An 18,813-nucleotide genomic window follows, 5' to 3' on the forward strand; every position below is an offset into this window, starting at 1 on the left:
CTTCCTTCCTTCCTTCCTTCCTTCCTTCCTTCCTTCCTTCCTTCTCTCTCTCCTTCCCTCCCTCCTTCCCACCCTTTCTCTCTCTCTCTCTCTCTCTCTCTCTCTCTCTTTCTTTCTTTCTTCACTCCACATCCCAATATCAGCCTCTTCTCCTCCCAGACCCCTCTACAGCTCCTTCCCCCATTTCTCCTCCTTCTCCTCCCCTCCCAGAGGGGGGAGTCCCCCCATTACAATTTTTTTATTTTATATGTATGGGTGTTTTGCATGAATGCATGTCTGTGTACCACATGTGTGCTTGGTGCTGGCAGAGGCCACAAGAGGTTGTCGGGTCCTCTGGAACTGAAGTTACAGATGGTTGTGAGCCATCATGTTGGTGCTAGGAATTGAACCCAGATCCTTTGGAAAAGCAGCCAGTGATCTTAACCATAGAGCCTTCTCTCCAGCCCCATATGTAAGTGTTTTGAAGGGGGTCCATTCCAATAATGAGGCCTTGCAAATATTTTTCCTTAACAACTTCCTGGGGGCAGGGGTGACTTGTCCCCCTGCTCCCTCGTGTCCCTGTGTCCACTATTTCTCAGGCTGTTTGTCTGGAATGAAGCCCCTATAACCTGTCATTCCAGTCACTGTGGTAGGATAAAATGCAGCATTACACATTGATTTGGATGTATTAGGAAATGTACTATAAACACCCTGAAGTTCCTGCAGGTGGACCAGTTCAGTGCTGAGGTTGGAGGGTGTGCATATAGCTATGGTCCCTTGATATCCTGGCCCTGGGGTGTGCACATAGCTATGGTCCCTTGATACCCTGGCCTTGGGGTGTGCACATAGCTATAGTCCCTTGATACTCTGGCTCTGGGGTGTGCACATAGCTATGTTCCCTTGATACCCTGGCCCTGGGGTGTGCACATAGCTATGGTTCCTTGATACCCTGGCCCTGGGGTGTACACATAGCTATGTTCCCTTGATACTCTGGCTCTGGGGTATGCACATAGCTATGTTCCCTTGATACCCTGGCCCTGGGGTGTGCACATAGCTATGGTCCCTCTGTGCACAGCCCATACAACACAGAGTTTTATGCCATATGGGCTTATGGTCATTGCTTCCATATGTTTTTTTGGAGTAGTTTATATTTGCTGCCACAACTGAGAGTCAATAGCTCTGATCAAATACTGGACATGTATATTCAACCCTTTTTAATTTCGGAATTATTTATCTGTTTTTTTTTTTTTTCTTTTCCTTTTGTGCCTACAGTGAGGCCAGGTTCCAGAGATTGTCCTCTTCCTCCTCAGGGCAACAAGACTTTGAAAACGAGCTGGTTGGTATCCAATGTATGGTGGTTTTGTGACGCGAAGGGACGAGGGTACAGTTTGGCAGCAATGATTGATTGAGGTCTAGGCGGTTGCACTCCTGGTTTAGTGACTAACAGCTCACTAAACCAGCTCTGGGGAAAGCTCCCCTCCATATGAATGGAAACACGAGGACTTGGAAGTGTCTGGAAGGAGACAGTGGTTGAATGATCCCTCCCTGCAGGGCTCCATTGACTTTCCAGGCAGAACAGGCTGTGGCTCTCCTGGGCTTTGGCAGCAACTTGTCTCTTACTGTTAGGGTTCTTGTATAAGAGTTAATTATTGACGTGTCTGCTAGATTTTGAGCCGAATGTGGGCAGGGATCCTGCCTCATATAGCCTGGTCCCCAGCACTAGATATCTGGTAGGTACTTAGTCACTGTTGACTGAGTGATGAGCAAATATTTGTCTTTCCCAGATGGTAACAGGCTAGCTTTATGGAGCAGTAAGACCCGAGAGGTCATGGAGCCTACACACATTTCTTTCCCTCCCAAAGGCCTATGCTGGGCTGCTGTCTAATGAATGAGACTGGATCCTGTTGTGTCTTTTTTTTTTTAAATCCCCACCTGCCACGGGGTTGTGCCTTGCAACAGATGAGAGTTAGGGGGTCAACTCACCAAATGTGTGAAGGAAAATCCTGTTCTACACAGCTCCAAGTGGAATGGTGATTTCATCTCAAAGATGTGATTGTATCTGCCTCCCAGAGACACGGGTGCTAGATGCTAACACCTGTTCTCTGTCTCCAGGGATGCTGCCCTTGGCTGACGGCCATCTTCCGCCTGCAGTGAGTAAGATAGGGGTGTCTGTTGGAGCATGTGACTTCGTGTGAGTGCTTTGCCATTCAGGAGGAAGTAGCTGAGATGTTAGATTCTGAAGTGGTATCTCTCATACTTTTTCGGTTGAGGACCCAAACGGTGTATAAGGTCTAGAATAAAGATGACTGGGAAGTCCCTGTAGTCAGGGCCCAGGGAAAGAAGGAGGCCTTCTGCGTACACAGTCCTACTAGGGCTCAGACATCCCCAAACTGCAGTCGGATTTCAAAGGATTTTGAATCTAGTGATCAGCATTTGAATCCAGTTGAGGTGGCTGTCTGAGTATGGAATTGAACCCAGGGCTTCCTGCATAGGAGGCACAGTAGGCTATATCCCCAGCCCTTAGCTAAACAAATTTAATTTCCCCACTTACTCGTTCTGATGCCTATTAACCCGTCTAGCAGAGTTCCTATCCATGTCTAATCAATGTGACATATCAAGTAGAACACTTCCTGTCTAAAGCAAAACAAAACAAACGCCCCTCCAAAACAAAACAACAAAACTTTAATTAAATTATATTATAAAAGAAAAAGCCATTGTAGAATGAGTGAAATGGGCTTGGGGATTCTCGGTTCCTCTCTCAGGGCCTCAGTTTCTCCACCTGATTTGTGTGGGAGTTTGGTGGGAGTTGTCCCCAAGATTGCTGGCAGGAGGCAGGGTCACATGGAGAAGCCAGTGAACTCCCTGAAGCAGAGGAAGCAGGTGGGCATGAGCCTGGCTTGCTTGGAAGCAGAAAGATGTTAGCTGCCCAGTGCATCCTGAAATGAAGCACTGAGCAAGCGTGATGCCTGCTGCCGTGTCCGTGAGCACCCTTGGGAGTCGGATGTGCTTTAAACTCATTGCATCCCGGAGCTCTCCTGGGTGTGTGAGGTGGGACGTGGACAGTTCTGAGCCTATTGGGGTGTGACTGTGTGACACACCAGTGCTAGGCACACCAGTGCTGGGCTGTGCAAATTCACTTTTGTTTTCATGCTTCTCTGCTTGCTTTTCTGGCTTTACCGCACAAGGCTTACCTGGTCTCTGGAGCAGGAGCCTTGGAACCCCTCTGTGTACAGAATGGGGAGGAGTAGGTGGAAACCTTCACCCTCCTCCTTCTGTAAAAAGGGAGTCTAGTTGTTGTGACCCAAGAATTCTTTGTGGGTAGGAAGGCAGATCAAGTTACTCCTCCATTTCTGGGGCCAAGGCAGGGACAGAGGGAAGGAGTTGTACAATTGGATGGGATGAGACAGAGAATGTTCAAAATAAGGCTCACCTGTCTCCAAGCCCATCCTGGGGTTGGGGAAAGGGAGATACAGGGTGAAGGAGGGCCCAGGAGAGCTGCATGGCATTCCCAAAGGGGATTTCGGCAGCCATCATGCTGTGGAAACAAGTAGGGATTGTGGGAAAGTTGTTTGCATATGCCTCATCGATCCATCATATGACGGGAGCACAGACGTTTCTAGCAACAGAGCACGGGAGATGGTAGTTCATTCCCTGAGAGCGTGGTGCTGCGGCTGGAGATGGCCCGGGAACTCATGCCAATAGCTTTGCCTTTACAAGTTGTGTGGTCCTTAAAGCTATACAGTTTTCTGTGCCTTGGTATCCACATATATCTAAGTAAAAGATGTGGCATAAAATAACTCTCACCCCCAATTCTCACGGGAACAGGACAGGTGCTCCATGCAGAGCCTTGTAGGCTTGGCTTCCACTGCTACCTGTTAAGAGTGTCCCTGTGTGTGTCCTGGCCAGTGACGACCAGATCCTGGAATGGTGCGGAGAGGACGCCATCCACTACCTGTCCTTTCAGAGGCACATCATCTTCCTGCTGGTGGTAATCAGCTTCTTGTCCCTGTGTGTCATCTTGCCTGTCAACCTCTCGGGAGACTTGCTGGGTGAGACCCTTTCTTGGCCAGTGCCTGTGTTGGGGTGGAGCAGGGCTCTAGGGAAGGGACTCAGTATGGTAGGGTAGACCCTGGGGGATGGGAGACAATTTTAGGGTGACTTTGGGAAGATTACCATCCAAATAAATATCTAGAAGAGAATCCCTCCGAATCTGGGATGTGAGCTGGGACCTTAAATACCAATTTTTGGTTCTAAGTAGGGAAGAACTGGCAAACCAACCAACCACAAGGCTTGTAGAATTGGGCAGGTTTCAGCAAGTGTGTTTTTGCTTTTATTTTGAGACAAGATCCTACCATGTCGTCCAGATGTCATCCAGGCTAGCCTTCCCTCACCCTCCTGAGTGTTGGAATTATGAATTAGAACCACTGCCCCCAGCTTTAGAATAGATCTTTCAATTTTCTACCTTTATCCAAGCCTGGAGGCCACCATTCATGGACCCAGATGCCCCTGATACACAGTCAATGTCATTGTGGAGTTATAGCTCCTTAGCTTCCAAAACACCATCACAGACATCACTTGCAACGTCAGGCCCTCAACCTTCTTGCTGGTAACAACCAAGGCTGCTACTAGTTCTCATCAAAGCATCTTTAAGACAAACCTCCGTGCCAGGCGAACTTAAATTCTGACTTTGCCGGCACAGCGAACTGTAGCAGAGGTCCTGAGCGATGGAAGTTTGAACAGGTGGATGGGTGTTGTTGTCTTCCATCTTGGACTAGTCATCTTGTATTGTGCCTCCCCTGAGCTACCAGATGTTTAACCCAAGGTCAGTTAGGCCCCTTCCCGGTTTCTCACTCTGGCACTAAGTGTCTCCTTCTCTGCAGATAAGGACCCTTACAGCTTTGGGAGGACAACAATAGCTAACCTGCAGACGGAGTGAGTATGGACGGAGCCTGCTGACCGCAAAGGTGGCAGGTTTGGGAGTGGAGGGCAGGCTGGAAACACCTCAAAGCTGCTGTGCCGCTGGGCTGTGGTGTGAACATGCCCCTGGGCAGCTTTGGTTTTGCAGAAGGCTTAGAGCCCCGTGTCAGGACAGAGAAGCTGCGGTGTGAGCATATCAGCCCCTGTATGAATAGGGATCTCTCCGAAGTACTGTGGCTTCAGTTGGGGGCAAAGCCACCGGCTCCTAGCAAAATGCCCACTGAGGGAGATTCAGCCCCAGCCTTCCACCCCATCCCTTCTGTTGGGATGCCCAGCGGTGGTAACAGGTGATATCTTCCTTAGCAATGACCTCCTCTGGCTGCACACTGTCTTCTCCGTCATCTACCTCTTCCTCACCGTGGGCTTCATGTGGCATCACACTCGGTCCATCAGATACAAAGAGGAGAGTCTGGTGAGTGAAGCTGGGGCCTGGGGTATGCTCTGGGGGTGGGGGAGTCTCACGTGAGAGATGGAGGGGACAGTCCCCACGGCCTCCACAGAACCACATCAGCACTGAACTCGAGGGCTTCTGGAACCTGATTTCTCATCTGGCATCTCATCTGATGCACTCATCTGGCATCACCACCACCACCATCATCACCATCATCACCATATCATCTATCCCTGTTTTTTTTTTTTTTAAAGATTTATTATTTATTATATGTAAGTACACTGTAGCTGTCTTCAGACACTCCAGAAGAGGGCGTCAGATCTTGTTACAGATGGTTATGAGCCACCATGTGGTTGCTGGGATTTGAACTCCGCACCTTCAGAAGAGCAGTCGGGTGCTCTTACCCACTGAGCCATCTCACCAGCCCCTATCACTGTTTTTTTTAAAGACAGGGTCATTTGCAGTATCTAGGCAGCCAAAGATGACCTTGAATGCATGCTCATTTTGCCCCCACTTCCAAAGGGTTAGGATAATAGGCACGCATATCCAGCTTAGTAGTAGGGTCATTATTATTTAATTTACTGGTAAACAGCAATTTGGAAATTTTCCTTCGTCTGTCAGTTGCTATCTGTGGGGTCAGGGCTTGTAGCTACCTCTGTGATGTAAGGAAGTCTATGGAGGGCTCCGGTTGATAGCTTCGCTTGCAAAAACAACACCAAACACACCTCCCATTCTAGTTGCTTTCCGTTACTGTGATAAACACCATGACCCAAAGCAACTTAGGGGAAGGAGAGTTTGTTTCAGCTTACAGGTCAGAAACTGAAGGAAGTCTGAGCAGGAACTGAAATAGAAAGGAAGAGTGCTCCTTCCTGGTCCACCCCTAGGCTCAGAGCCTTCTGACTTTCCTATAGTCCAGGACAGTTTGCCTAGGGATGGTGCCACCCACAGTGGGCGGGGCCCTCTGACATCAATCATCTATCATGACAGTCTCTCACAGATACAGCCACAAACCAAAGGGATCTGAGTGAGTCTTCAATTGAGGTTCCTCTTCCCGGGTGACTCTAGGTCGTGTTAAATTAACAAAACAAAACAAAAACCAGGGCTGGAGAGATGGCTCAGTGGTTAAGAGCACTGACCTCTGTTCTTCCAGAGGTCCTCAGTTCAATTCCCAGCACCCACATGGTGGCTCACAGTCATCTGTAATGGGATCTGATGCCCTCTTTGGGTGTGTCTGAAGGCAGTGACAATGTACTCATATATATAAAATAAATAAGTAAATAAATAAACAAATCTTTAAAAAACAAACAAAACACCAACCAGCATCCCCTCCTCCAAACCAAAGCAGCCTGGGCTAAGGACAGGTGCCCCTCTGTGACTTGTTGTGCTTTTCCTTAGAGCCATGTCCCGTTCTGAACTCTCAGTTCCCTGCTCTGCAAAGGAGCCTTATGATTTGCTTTGGAAAAGGATGCAGAATATGTAACACTCTTCAAGGCCAAGGATGAGAAAACGTGGACCTCCTCTCTACCATCTCTTGTGATAACACCCCACCTCCCCAGTCACCCCTTGACTTTCTCCTGCTATGTTCCCTGGCAGGTGAGACAAACCTTGTTCATCACAGGACTCCCCAAAGAAGCCAGAAAGGAGACTGTGGAGAGCCACTTCCGGTAAGAGAGAGACCCCGTGAGCCACTCATGGTGAACTGGGCTATAGGTGGACACCTGTGTCTTCTGTCTGAGTATGCAGGGTTGATCCTTCCCTGCCATAGGTATCACGTGGCTTCCAGGCATGGCCCTGCTGAGCTGTGCCGGCAGCCTGGCTGGGCTGGTGTGTACTCGGCAGCAGTTGTGGTTAAGGCTCTGGGACCCAGGACCCCGAGTGCAGGCTGAAGTTCATGCTGAATGACCTCTGAGCTTTCGTGCCAAGCTGGTCTCCCAGGCCCATGGATGTTGGCTGTCTACAGGGAAAGCCTCTGGCTGTCAAGGGCTGTCAAGCTCTGCAGCCACAGGCCCTGCAGGTAGAGCAGGCAATGCTTACAGCCACAGCACAGGAAAAGGCTCAGCATTGATTCTCAGCAGAAAGAGCAGCTCCAAGGCTCCCTTACCCCCACCAGGCCACTCCCTGATTGTGTCAGCCTCTCTTCATCCCTGGTCAGTTTTGCTGCCACAGCAAATACCAGGAGCTAGCTACAGATGAACTCTGTGCAGCTTATGAAGAAAACACTAGGTGAATCATTAGCATAAAGAGAACTGTAAGAGAATGCTTAAAGTTACTGACAGGTCTCTCCTTCTGCAACTACAACGATTTAGGAAATATTTGCATATGTATTGAGCATATTTGCATATCCACTTGATACTGGAATGATTTTTTTCCATCCCTTGAAAAAAAAGTTCCTCTAAGTTGCCTGCTAGGCGACGTTTGAGTGTGCCCACTTCATGCACAGACTTAAGTAGGAAAACATGTGTCCACACAGCCGTGCCAGCACTGTGTGACTTAGACACTCCTTGTTGAGGAAGGCTTCCTGGAGGAGGCTGTGGGGGTGCACAGCAGTGGGCTTGTGTCTTTGCTCTGCAGCAGGGTCACGTTCACTGTGGATCTCCTTTTCGAAGCCTTTGCCCCCCTCATCTTTTTGTGGTTCTGATTATTGAATCTTACACGACCGAGGCTCCACCACCGAACCGCATCCTAAGCCCTCTTCTGAGCTCTTATTGGGGTCAGAGCTGGTCCTGCTGACCAGCAAACTCGTTGGCTCACCATGGCCTTGCCTTCTCACACGCTTACTAAAACCCAAGCTTAAGCAGGCTGTGGTTCCCGGACCTGGCAGAGCAGCAGGTGGTGCCTGACATGGGCCTGCAGTCGTCAGGAGACATGTGGGCAGTGTTTTGTGTATGGTACAAGGGCATTTTGTGGTAGCTCTTGGCTGACCTTGGAGCTAGGCTGCCTGGATTCAGTTTCTGGCTCAAATATTTACTTACTGGCTGTGTGATGCTAAGCACAAGAAGCCCTTACCCTTGGTGAGGCAGGTATTTGATTGACTGTTACATGTGTATGTGTGTACGTAGACATTTTCCTGCCGTTTTTCTATTAGACCCTCTAGAGGTTCATTGGCATCAGGAAAGTTGTGGGCTGAGTAGGATTTCGGTGATAGCGGAAGGTAGACCCATCCTAGAACCGATGACCGATCTCTTCCTTTCAGTGGCTGGGGAGGAAAATGTTTCGCTCTTTCTTTTTGCTACTGGGGATGGGATCTGTGGCTGAGCACTCAACCAGTGAGCCATACCTTAGTCCTGGTATGTTCCTATTTCCCATGAGAAATTTCCACACACCTCTTTGTATTTAATTCCCCCTCTGTGGAAACTTAGGGGCAATTATCAGACAGAAATGTCATGAAAGGGTAGGTGGGTGGGGTGGTCATTCCTGCAGGGATGGTCTCTTTCAATGGCTTTCTTTGCCCACCTCCCCCCTTGCTGGCCACAGAGATGCGTATCCCACATGTGAGGTGGTGGATGTCCAGCTGTGCTACAGCGTGGCTAAGCTGATCTACCTGTGCAAAGAGAGGTAAGGGAGGTGGATGCCAGAGGTCAGCTGGCCTGCAGCTTTCCCATCCCTTGCCCCGAGATGCGCACTTGCTTCCTTGCTGGGACCCTTCAGCTGCCAAGCGGGGGGGGGGGGGGGGGGGGGGGGGGGAGGGTGGTCCTGCCCCTTTCTGGATCTCAAAGCTAACCTCTTAACCCTGCGGTGACTGATTGTTGGCTGTGGCGCGGTGCCAGGCTGGAGGGTCTGAGTCTGTGCCTCTCTTCCGTCTTACAGAAAGAAGACTGAGAAGAGCCTTACCTATTACACAAACCTGCAGGTGAAGACAGGCCGACGGACCCTCATCAACCCCAAGCCTTGCGGCCAGTTCTGCTGCTGCGAAGTTCAGGGCTGTGAGCGGGTGAGGCATTGCCACTTATCTGCCTGGAGCAGGGGACAGGCAGGGGTCTGGGGCTAGGGTTGGGATGTAACAAGTGATAGAGCATATGCATAGCATTTACACACACACACACACACACACACACACACACACACACACACACGGCCATGGTCACATCACCCAGGGGCTATGTCTTCTGGCAGGAAGATGCTATTTCTTACTACACTCGAATGAATGACAGCCTGCTGGAGAGGATTACAGCCGAAGAGTGCCGGGTCCAGGACCAGCCCCTGGGAATGGCCTTTGTCACCTTCCGTGAGAAATCCATGGCTACCTAGTAAGTGTGGCTGAACTCCTGATCCCACCTGCTGACTGACTCTTGTCTCTTGTGTCGAGGCACACACTGCTCTCCGCTCTTGGGGGAAGTCCAGTTTATGTCTGAGTGACAGCAGGAAGGGCGGGGCATGGCTCAGTTCTTGCTGACCCTTACCAGGTGCTCTCCCCAGCTGCCCCAGTCCACCCTGCGGCTTCTGTGTGTAGCATTCTGTCAGGTGGATTGACACTCAGGACCCAAGGCCCTCCTCTCCTCAGACTGTCGACAAATGGACAGCTACAGGGAAACCCTGGAGCACTCTGGGTACAGGATCCTGTACCATAGCTACAGGATCCTGGAGCTGCAAGCTTATGTGATGCTCACAGGCCTAGGCTCTTGTGTCCTCTCACCTTAGAGCACTGAGTGTGTGTAGGGTACAGAGAGGAAACCAAGCCTCTTGTGTTTTCTGTGCCTCGGGCGTGATGGCTCTGGGGATGGCCTCCAGGATGTTACCAAGGGCTTTTGCCTCAGACTGTAGCAGTAGGAAGAAGAGACACCCTGGGGTAGCAGTGAAGATTCTGTGGGTTTCTTTATGGGCAGCCAAAGCAGACAGAAACCTTCGATGGAGGAGGTGGGCCAGGCGTCCCAAGAGGGAACAGGCAGTGTGTAATGTGACCTGGCCTGGGGACAAAAGGAGAGCTGGGGAGGTAGAGCCACTTGGCTGGAACAGAGTCAGCTTTAGGGTCCAGTGTCACAAGGACCTTAGAGGCCTTGAGGGTGGCTACTTGGAACATGCTGTAGTAGGGCAGTACAAACAACACAGAAGCCTGGCCAGGTATCTAGGATGCTAAACCTGATGTCCTGGGCCTCGGCTTCCTTGTCTGTAAAATGGGGTAGCAATCTTTTGCCTGCAAGGACAAATCGCAACCTTAAGTGTGGCACGCGTGGCGTTTCTTTTTGATCATTTGAGACAGGGTCTTAAATAGCTAAGACTGGCTTGAACCATACTATGTGGCCCAGGTTGGCCTTGTCTACCCATGATCCTCCTGCCTCGGCCTCTCCAGGGCTGGGGTTGCAGGCCAGTCTGATTATAAGAGAGTGACTCTGGGGTGGCGTCCTGTGCTCTTTTCTGTCTGCAGCTGCTGTGGATGTTGGTGGCTCATAGGTGAAGTGCAGTAACAGCCTTGCATTTCTTGACAGCATACTCAAAGACTTCAATGCCTGCAAGTGTCAGGGCCTCAGGTGTAAAGGGGAGCCCCAGCCATCGTCCTATAGCAGAGAGCTCTGCGTCTCCAAGTGGACGGTCACTTTTGCCTCCTATCCTGAGGACATCTGCTGGTAAGTTTCCAGACTGGGGTCCAGTGGGAGAGAGACCCAGCTTCCTGCAGGGGATGCCTGCTTACCTGGGGTGTAGATGTAGCCTGCCTTTTTATTAAAAAACAAAAAAAACAAAAAAAACTTTAAAAAACAAATACTTATTATTATTGTTGTTGTTGTTGTTGTTGTTGTTGTTGTTATCTTGGTTGTTTTGAGATAGGGTCTCACTATGTAGCTCTGGCTGTCCTGGAACTTACTTTGTAGACCAGGCTGGCCTCGAACTTAGTGATCTGCCTGCCTGCCTGCCTCTGCTTCCTGAGTGCTGATAATAAAAGCACGGGCCACCACTTATACCCAGCTTTTTAACAAATATTTAAACATCTACAATATGTCAGGAAGTATTCTATTTTCGTTGGTTTTATTATTTTAATTTTGCTCTTGGGGTCCAGAGGAGCCTCAGCTAGAGCCCTAGGCTGGCTTCCCTAAAGTTCACCCGACGTGCCTCTGCCACAGCGGATGGTCTGTGTCTGAGAGACTAAGCCTCGCGTTGCTTCTGCAGGAAGAACCTCTCCATCCAGGGCGTTCGCTGGTGGCTCCAGTGGCTGGGCATCAACTTCTCTCTGTTTGTGGTGCTGTTTTTCCTGACCACGCCCTCTATTATTATGTCTACCATGGACAAGTTCAACGTCACCAAACCCATCCACGCATTGAATGTGAGTGATGAGCCTGCAGGAAGCGGGTGGCGGGGAGTGGCGAGACCTGGGCGTGGAGGGTTTGAAGCAGGTGGCCAGGCTAGCCTAGCCTACAGTTGGCCTTTTAAGCTGAAAGCAGGCATGGCGATGTTTATTGTAGTGCCTTTATGGTAATGCAGTTATATTCACTTAATGGAACCAGTCTAATGCTCAACAGGAAAGAGCATTTCAGTTGCATGAAGTGTATCTAGTCTGGAAAAATGCGCAAAGTTTATGAAAAATTGCATAGTCGTTCTGGTAAGGTTATAGTGAAAGTGGAACACGCAGGGGTGTGATGGCTCACACCTGCAATCCCTGCACTTTCGAGGTAGAGGCAGGAGGATTAATGCAAGTTCAAGGCCAGCCTGAGCCACAGAGTCAGATCCTCTTTAGAATCAGGCCAGCCAGGTCCAGAGAGATGTCTCATGGTTAAGAGCACTTACTGCATTTATAGAGGACATGGGCTCTGTTCCCAGCATGATGTTAGACAGCTTATAATTGCAAGTCACTCTGCTCTCCACACCTGACTGAATGTGTACGCATATACCCATCCACAAAGGTAAATACACATACACATTAAAAAAAAAAAAAAACTAACCAACCAATCAAACAAAACCTTTAATACACGTTGTAGAATTCCTTTTAAACTGTGCTTCCAATGGTACATATATACATACATACATACATAACACACACACACACACACACACACACACACACACACGTAGACAGAAAAGGGACATAAGGCACAAGACACATGATTAGAGGTTCTCAGCCTGTGGGTCAGAGGTAGCACATCAGATGTCCTGCATACCAGATATTTACATTACAATTCATAACAGTAGCAAAGTTAGATATTTTCTTCATTTACATTTCAAATGCTATCCCCAAAGCCCCCTATACCCGCCCCTTGCCCTGCTCCCCAACCCACCCACTCTCACTTCCTGGCCCTGGCGTTCCCCTGTACTGAGGCATATGATCTTTGCAATTCCAAGGGCCTTTCCTCTCACTGATGGCCGACTAGGCCATCCTCTGCTACATATGCAACTTGAGACACAGCTCTGGGGGTACTGGTTAGTTCATATCGTTGTTCCTCCTATAGGGTTGCAGACCCCTTTAGCTCCTTGGGTACTTTCTCTAGGTCCTTCATTAGGGGCCCTGTGTTCCATCCAATACATGTCTGAACATCCACTTCTGTATTTGCTGGGCATTGGCATAGACTCACAAGAGAGAGCTATGTCAGGGTCCTGTCAGCAAAATCTTTCTGGCATATGCAATAGTGTTTGGGTTTGGTGGTTGTATGTGGGATGGATCCCCGGGTAGGGCACTTAGGTGGTTTTTAACATATTTTGAGTCAGATAAGAGCTCCCTCTGTGTATCACAGGTGTAACATGACAGGTGATCAATTCCAGCTCATGAGTGAAAAACTGAGGCTCAGAATTCACCAGTGATAAATGGAAAAGCCAGGACCACAGTGCCAGGGCCCTTCCCAAGCTCTGGATCACAGATGTGCAGTATGACATCTGAATATCTATCATGCATGGCCATCTAAGGCTGTGGTTCTCAACCTTCCTAATGCTGAGACCCTTTAATACACTTCCTCATGTTGTGGTGACCCCAACAATAAAATTATTTTCATTGCTTCTTCATAACTGTAACTTTGCTAGCTGACTGGCGGGTCACGTGGAGAGGAGCCCTGGCCTCCAGATAGCAGCTGTCAGCTTTGCCCTGGGGATGGAGACGCCTCCCTCATCTGGCCCGTACCTCCTTCGCTAAGAAGGGCTGTGTAACCACAGAGAGTAATGACTGTCTCCTTTCTCACGTTTGAGCACTGCCCACCCTTGACCCATCTCAGCTTTGGCTCTGGAGGATGGCTGTGAGCCACTAGTGAGCCACTAGTGTCCGCAGCCCCAGCGCCATCTTGACTCTCTATGATGATCCGTGTCTTGCAGAACCCTGTCATCAGCCAGTTCTTCCCCACACTCCTGCTGTGGTCCTTCTCCGCGCTGCTTCCGTCCATTGTCTACTACTCCACGCTGCTGGAGTCCCACTGGACGAGGTGAGCACAGCCTGGGCCTCTCACTCCACCTGGGGACGCAGGCTCGCTGCCCGACCTTACTTTGACAGCTTACAAGCTCGCCTCTGTTCCCCACAGGTCAGGGGAAAACCGGATCATGGTGTCGAAGGTCTACATATTCTTGATCTTCATGGTGCTGATCCTGCCCTCCCTTGGCCTCACCAGGTACCTTCCACTTCCGGCCCAGCCCCAGTCAGACTCAGGACGGGCTCTTGCCGTCTATTCTGGAAGTCCCTTAAAAACAAGAAGCATGTGAACAAAACTTAGAGCAGACTTCCCTGGTAGGGAGGACCTAGTCCTAGCTGTGTTTATCTTGTGGAGGGAAGTGCCAGTTAAAGCCTGTGTGACCTCAGGGGACACATGTCTTAAGGTTGGGGCTGCTTTTAGAGTGGAGGAAAGTGTCTCACACTGCATGAGTGTGAGAAAGGAAACTGGAGGGTAGAACTCTAGGTTGGTGTGAGCAAGACCGTGGGTTTCCTCTCCAGTACTGGAAATCAATCAATCAATCAATCAATCAATCATCAATCAAACAAACAAACAAACAAGCCGGGCAGTGGTGGCACACACCTTTAATCCCAGCACTTGGGAGGCAGAGGCAGGCGAATTTCTGAGTTCGAGGCCAGTCTGATCTACAGAGTGAGTTCCAGGACAGCCAGAGCTATACAGAGAAACCCTATCTTGAAAAACCAAACCAAACCAACCAACCAACCAACCAACCAAACAAACAAACAAAACAAAACAAAAAAAAACCCCAAAACCAAACCAAACCAAAACACAAAATGAAACAAACAAATGAATAAGAAACATATGGAATTCATCTGCTTTTCAGCTTGGATTTCTTCTTCCGGTGGCTCTTTGACAAAACGTCCTCGGAAACCTCCATCAGGCTGGAGTAAGTACTGGCTTGGCCGCCATCCAGACCGTGGGACTGAGGAGCTGGGGGGGGGGAGGGTAGGTGGGGTAGGGGGTGGAGGTGGGAGGCTGTGGCAGCAGCTAGGTAGTGGTTATTCCCCCAGCCCCCTTCAGAACAGGCATCCTCCCCTGGAAACAACAGGCCTTGCACTCACACCAGCCCCTCCCACATTCCTGGAGCATGTTGTGGGAGCTGACCTACTTTGTGTCTACTTGCAGAAATGTGGTTGTCTTTTAGTCCAAGACTCGATTAGTGGGGCCCCCACTTTTCTTGTTTAAGACTTACTTACAGACCACAGAGCCATTGGGGAAGGCACGTCTGGGTTGTAGTGGTGCCCCAGTCACAGAGGGATAATAATTAAATGTAGTGTCAGTGTAGCCTGTGGGTGGTTTTTGTCAGGAGAATGGAGTTCAGTTTAGGGCTGGTGTGTGTCCTTGTTAGTACTCAAAGCCTATGATGCACTTCCCTAATAGTGACAGCTGTGATTTAAAATGGCTCTATGCTAAATATCTATGAGTCCTTTACCCCTATGAAGCTATGAGGGTGTGTGTGTGAGGAGATGGATCTGTGTGTCAAGTGCTTGCTATGTGGTCTAGACATGAGGAGAGAGAGAGAGAGAGAGAGAGAGAGAGAGAGAGAGAGAGAGAGAGAGAGAGAGAGAGAGTGCTCTGTGAGACAGATGTTCCTGTTTCTCCATTTTACAGCTAATGGGGTGCAGAAATATTGAGGTTGTCACCCAAGGTTCTCCAACTAGTTGTTCAGCCCGTTTCACTATAATCGAGGGCTTTCAACAGACCCAAAGGCCCCAGATAGGTTGGGAAAGATCACGGGGGAAGTTAACCTATAAAGATGGAGCAATCATTTCTTGCTGACTTGGCTTGTGACTCAGAACAAGTAGCTACAGACAGACACACACCTACCTAACTCACCCTTTCCTGTGCTACAGACAGACACACACCTACCTAACTCACCCTTTCCTGGGTAGACATGGCTTCTGACTACCACATCCAATGGCCTGCTCTTCTCTGTGACTCCTCTGCCACACCAGACATACCGGCTGAGGCTCTTCCCAGACACAGTGTTTTCACTCTGCCCTTGCCGACCCTGCCTACAGCATCTCCTTTGCAACCTTCTTGGGACTTCCTGCAAAGCTCGATTACCCGAGGCTACCTGAGGGCTCCATCCTCGCCCCTCCTCCTCTGGACTTATGGCTTCATTGCAGTTTGGCTATTGAATTAAAAATATGTACACAAAGGGGCGAGGGGTATGCAGTGCTGGGCTTCATCTCCAGTGCCAAGAAGGTTAAAGAAAATAAACCCCACAGTATCCATATTATCACTTTAGAGTCTTCCATCTCCTGCCTCAGCTTCAGGCGGAGCCCCTGCTGTGCACTGTGGACTTTACCTGCCCTAACCCAGATTTGATATGCCCCAGTTCTCATAACTCTCTCAAGTTGGCCCCCCAAAAGCCTTGGAGCGCACCCTGCCTTTTCCCTCCCCTCTCCTCCCTCCCTCCAGTCTATCAGCACACTCCCCCAGTTCCATCTCCAAGAAAGACAGAGAATCAGACCCTGCCTCCTCACCACCACCAGCACCACCCTCATCCCGCACACTCTACAGCTGCGACCGTGCCCGCCATGTCTTTCAGCCTCCTGTTCTGCCTCCCCTTTGCCCACTGCTTTCCAGGGCCCCCGCCCTCCTACTGTTGCTTGGCACTGCCAGGCTCACAGCTCTTCATCAATGTCATTATCCATGGCCTCTTAGTGTCCAGATGATCTGCTTGCTCAGTGACCTTTTGATACACCTTCTAAGCTCAGTGACATTGCCCCCTCCCTACCTCCAGCTGGTCAGCGCCTGGAGCACTGCCTGCCATACTGTGTATACAATATCTGATTGTGTCCCCAGAGAGTGTGCAAGTGCAAAGAGAACAGAGTCTGAGGTCTGGTTTTCTATTTTATTTTATTATTTTGAGAAAAGATCCTGCTATGTAGCCTAGAAGGGCCTAGAATCATGATCCTCCTGCCTCTGTCGCCTCAAGGCTGGGATCACACGTGTTATGGCTTTCAGCACAGTAACTGACACTCAGACAGTCTCCACAGATGTGTGCTGAATGAGGGATATGGCGAGAGCCCTCCCAGAGGCGCCCTCCCCAATTATTTTTCCAGCTTGAAGGAAGCTCTGGGGCCCCCAGCTAACAGCTCTGTATCTCGTCCTAGATGTGTCTTCCTGCCAGACCAGGGGGCCTTCTTTGTGAACTACGTCATCGCCTCAGCCTTCATCGGCAGTGGCATGGAGCTGTTGCGCCTGCCCGGCCTCATCCTTTATACCTTCCGCATGATCATGGCCAAGACAGCCGCTGACCGCAGGAATGTTAAGCAGGTACCATCACCTTGGGTCTTGTCCATGCTCCCTGCCTGTGGGCCTCTCAGTTCTCTGGAATAAATCCTAGGCACAATAAGAGCTTTGCAAACCTGGGCTCAGGGATGCCTCTGCCTGGAACCTCTTTGGATCATGGCAACTCTTTTTTTTTTTTATCTTTCATGCTGACGATTTGGCCAGAGAAAAGACCTTGAGGATTTCTGTGGTCTAATGCGTCTGGTCACACACTATATCAATCTTCTCATCGCCTGTGCAGGGTACCTGACAGAAGTAACTTAAGGAAGGGGGATTTGGCCTTCCTGTTTTGGCCTTCAGTTTGAGGGTACAGCCCATGGTGATCGGGGTGGTGTTGGAGTGAGAGCGTTTCTAGCTGCGGGGTGGGAGACCACTGGTTGCGTTGGATCCGATGAGGAAGCAGGGAAAGATGAATGCTAGAAGAGATGAAGTGTTCCTCTCTTTCTTGCTTCCTTCTTTCATTCAGCTTGGGACTGTGGCCCACAGAGTGGTGGTGCCACATACACTGGAGGGGTGGTGGTCTTCCCTCTCAGTTAAACCTCTCTAGAAAGGCACAGAGAACTGTGTCTCTGAGGTGACTGTGATTCCAGCCAAGTTGAGAATCAAGGTTAATCATCACACAGGAAATGCATAGCTAAAAGCTACACATGCAATGAGTTAAGCCCCTGCTTAGTACAAGAGATTATATACAACCCGTAGACCCCTTTCCTGGGAGGCCTCTGTTTGGACCTATTCTTAGGAGCACCTCCAATGTCCAAGCTATTTCAGGCTCTGGCACTCATTCGAGACCTCCTAAGTTGGGTGGTGTGGGGTCGCTATGCCTTGGTGAATTCTGTGAGAGGAAGCAGGAAGCCAGCTGCCCTCTGGATTTTGTGATAGATGCCACTAATCTTGTTTTACAGAGGTACAAACTGAGTTGGTCCAGGTTACCCGGACTAGGGTTGAGCTGATGGCAGGGGGGTGGGGGGTGGGGGTGGGGTGGGGATGCCCAGTCTGTGTGGAATCTCTCTCTGGTGTATCCTCCAGCTGGATCTGCCCCCAGGAGCCCATAGCCCTGGTGGGAGGGTACAGTTAGGGGAGGGGAGCCTCGTGAGAGCACATACCACCCACCATGCCTTGGGAGATCGGGGTGTGGCTGGAGAAGAGAAAGCCAAGCCCTTCAGAAGCATTCCTAACTACCTAGTTCTCCCTGACCCCGTTGGACACCCCATACCCGCCATGCTTGGAGTGCACAGAAGGATGTTTGGGGACAGAACCAGCTTGTGAGCCTCTTAACCCTTTCTTTCCTTAGAACCAGGCCTTTGAATATGAGTTTGGAGCCATGTATGCGTGGATGCTGTGTGTCTTCACCGTCATCATGGCTTACAGCATCACCTGCCCCATTATCGTGCCCTTTGGTAAGTGGCCCTGGCGTCCGTCTCAGGGCTCATGGCCAGCTGCTCTGTCACACCTGCCGGCGACAGCTACCACCACGTCACATGGATTTCCAGAAGAGTGTCTTCCTGTAGTTACCGAAGTACAAAATTTCCTTTCCTTTCTAAATGACTGCTTCTGCTGGCCTCTCTCAACATGTCTGGTGTGAGTTTCTGTGTTGGCTCATTATGGTATCTTGTTTAGTTTGTGAATATGTGTGTATGTATGTATGTATGTATGTATGTGTGCATGGGTGAGTATGGGGGCCCATGTACTTGGTGTGTAGACTAGAGATAGATATTTCCTTTCCTTTCCTTTCCTTTCCTTTCCTTTCCTTTCCTTTCCTTTCCTTTCCTTTCCTTTCCTTTCCTTTCCTTTCCTTTCCTTTCCTTTCCTTTC

At 49.9% G+C, this 18,813-nt stretch overlaps 1 protein-coding gene and 1 long non-coding RNA gene across 5 annotated transcripts in view; one reads left to right on the forward strand and one right to left on the reverse strand.

Moving 5' to 3' along the window:
• Tmem63a (transmembrane protein 63A) overlaps positions 1 to 18,813 on the forward strand; it is a 33,892-nt gene that overhangs the window by 9,341 nt on the left and 5,738 nt on the right. For all 4 annotated transcript variants that reach the window (XM_029539184.1, XM_021197950.1, XM_029539185.1 and 1 more), the window contains exons 4-19: positions 1,252 to 1,315; positions 2,092 to 2,129; positions 3,886 to 4,028; positions 4,860 to 4,911; positions 5,260 to 5,368; positions 6,941 to 7,011; positions 8,822 to 8,902; positions 9,155 to 9,278; positions 9,461 to 9,594; positions 10,771 to 10,908; positions 11,447 to 11,600; positions 13,571 to 13,677; positions 13,774 to 13,860; positions 14,525 to 14,587; positions 16,824 to 16,986; positions 18,293 to 18,398. In XM_029539184.1, coding sequence (XP_029395044.1) covers positions 1,252 to 1,315; positions 2,092 to 2,129; positions 3,886 to 4,028; positions 4,860 to 4,911; positions 5,260 to 5,368; positions 6,941 to 7,011; positions 8,822 to 8,902; positions 9,155 to 9,278; positions 9,461 to 9,594; positions 10,771 to 10,908; positions 11,447 to 11,600; positions 13,571 to 13,677; positions 13,774 to 13,860; positions 14,525 to 14,587; positions 16,824 to 16,986; positions 18,293 to 18,398 — 1,634 coding nt within the window. The remainder of the gene's footprint in view (positions 1 to 1,251; positions 1,316 to 2,091; positions 2,130 to 3,885; positions 4,029 to 4,859; positions 4,912 to 5,259; positions 5,369 to 6,940; positions 7,012 to 8,821; positions 8,903 to 9,154; positions 9,279 to 9,460; positions 9,595 to 10,770; positions 10,909 to 11,446; positions 11,601 to 13,570; positions 13,678 to 13,773; positions 13,861 to 14,524; positions 14,588 to 16,823; positions 16,987 to 18,292; positions 18,399 to 18,813) is intronic.
• LOC110321608 lies at positions 1,182 to 7,099 on the reverse strand. Its single transcript, XR_002380536.1, has 3 exons — positions 6,952 to 7,099; positions 1,963 to 2,124; positions 1,182 to 1,492 (listed from the first exon to the last, which is right to left on the reverse strand). It is a non-coding gene; the product is annotated as an uncharacterized LOC110321608 (long non-coding RNA).

This window comes from Mus pahari, chromosome 5 (assembly GCF_900095145.1).
Source record: "Mus pahari chromosome 5, PAHARI_EIJ_v1.1, whole genome shotgun sequence".
Lineage (NCBI taxonomy): Eukaryota > Metazoa > Chordata > Mammalia > Rodentia > Muridae > Mus > Mus pahari.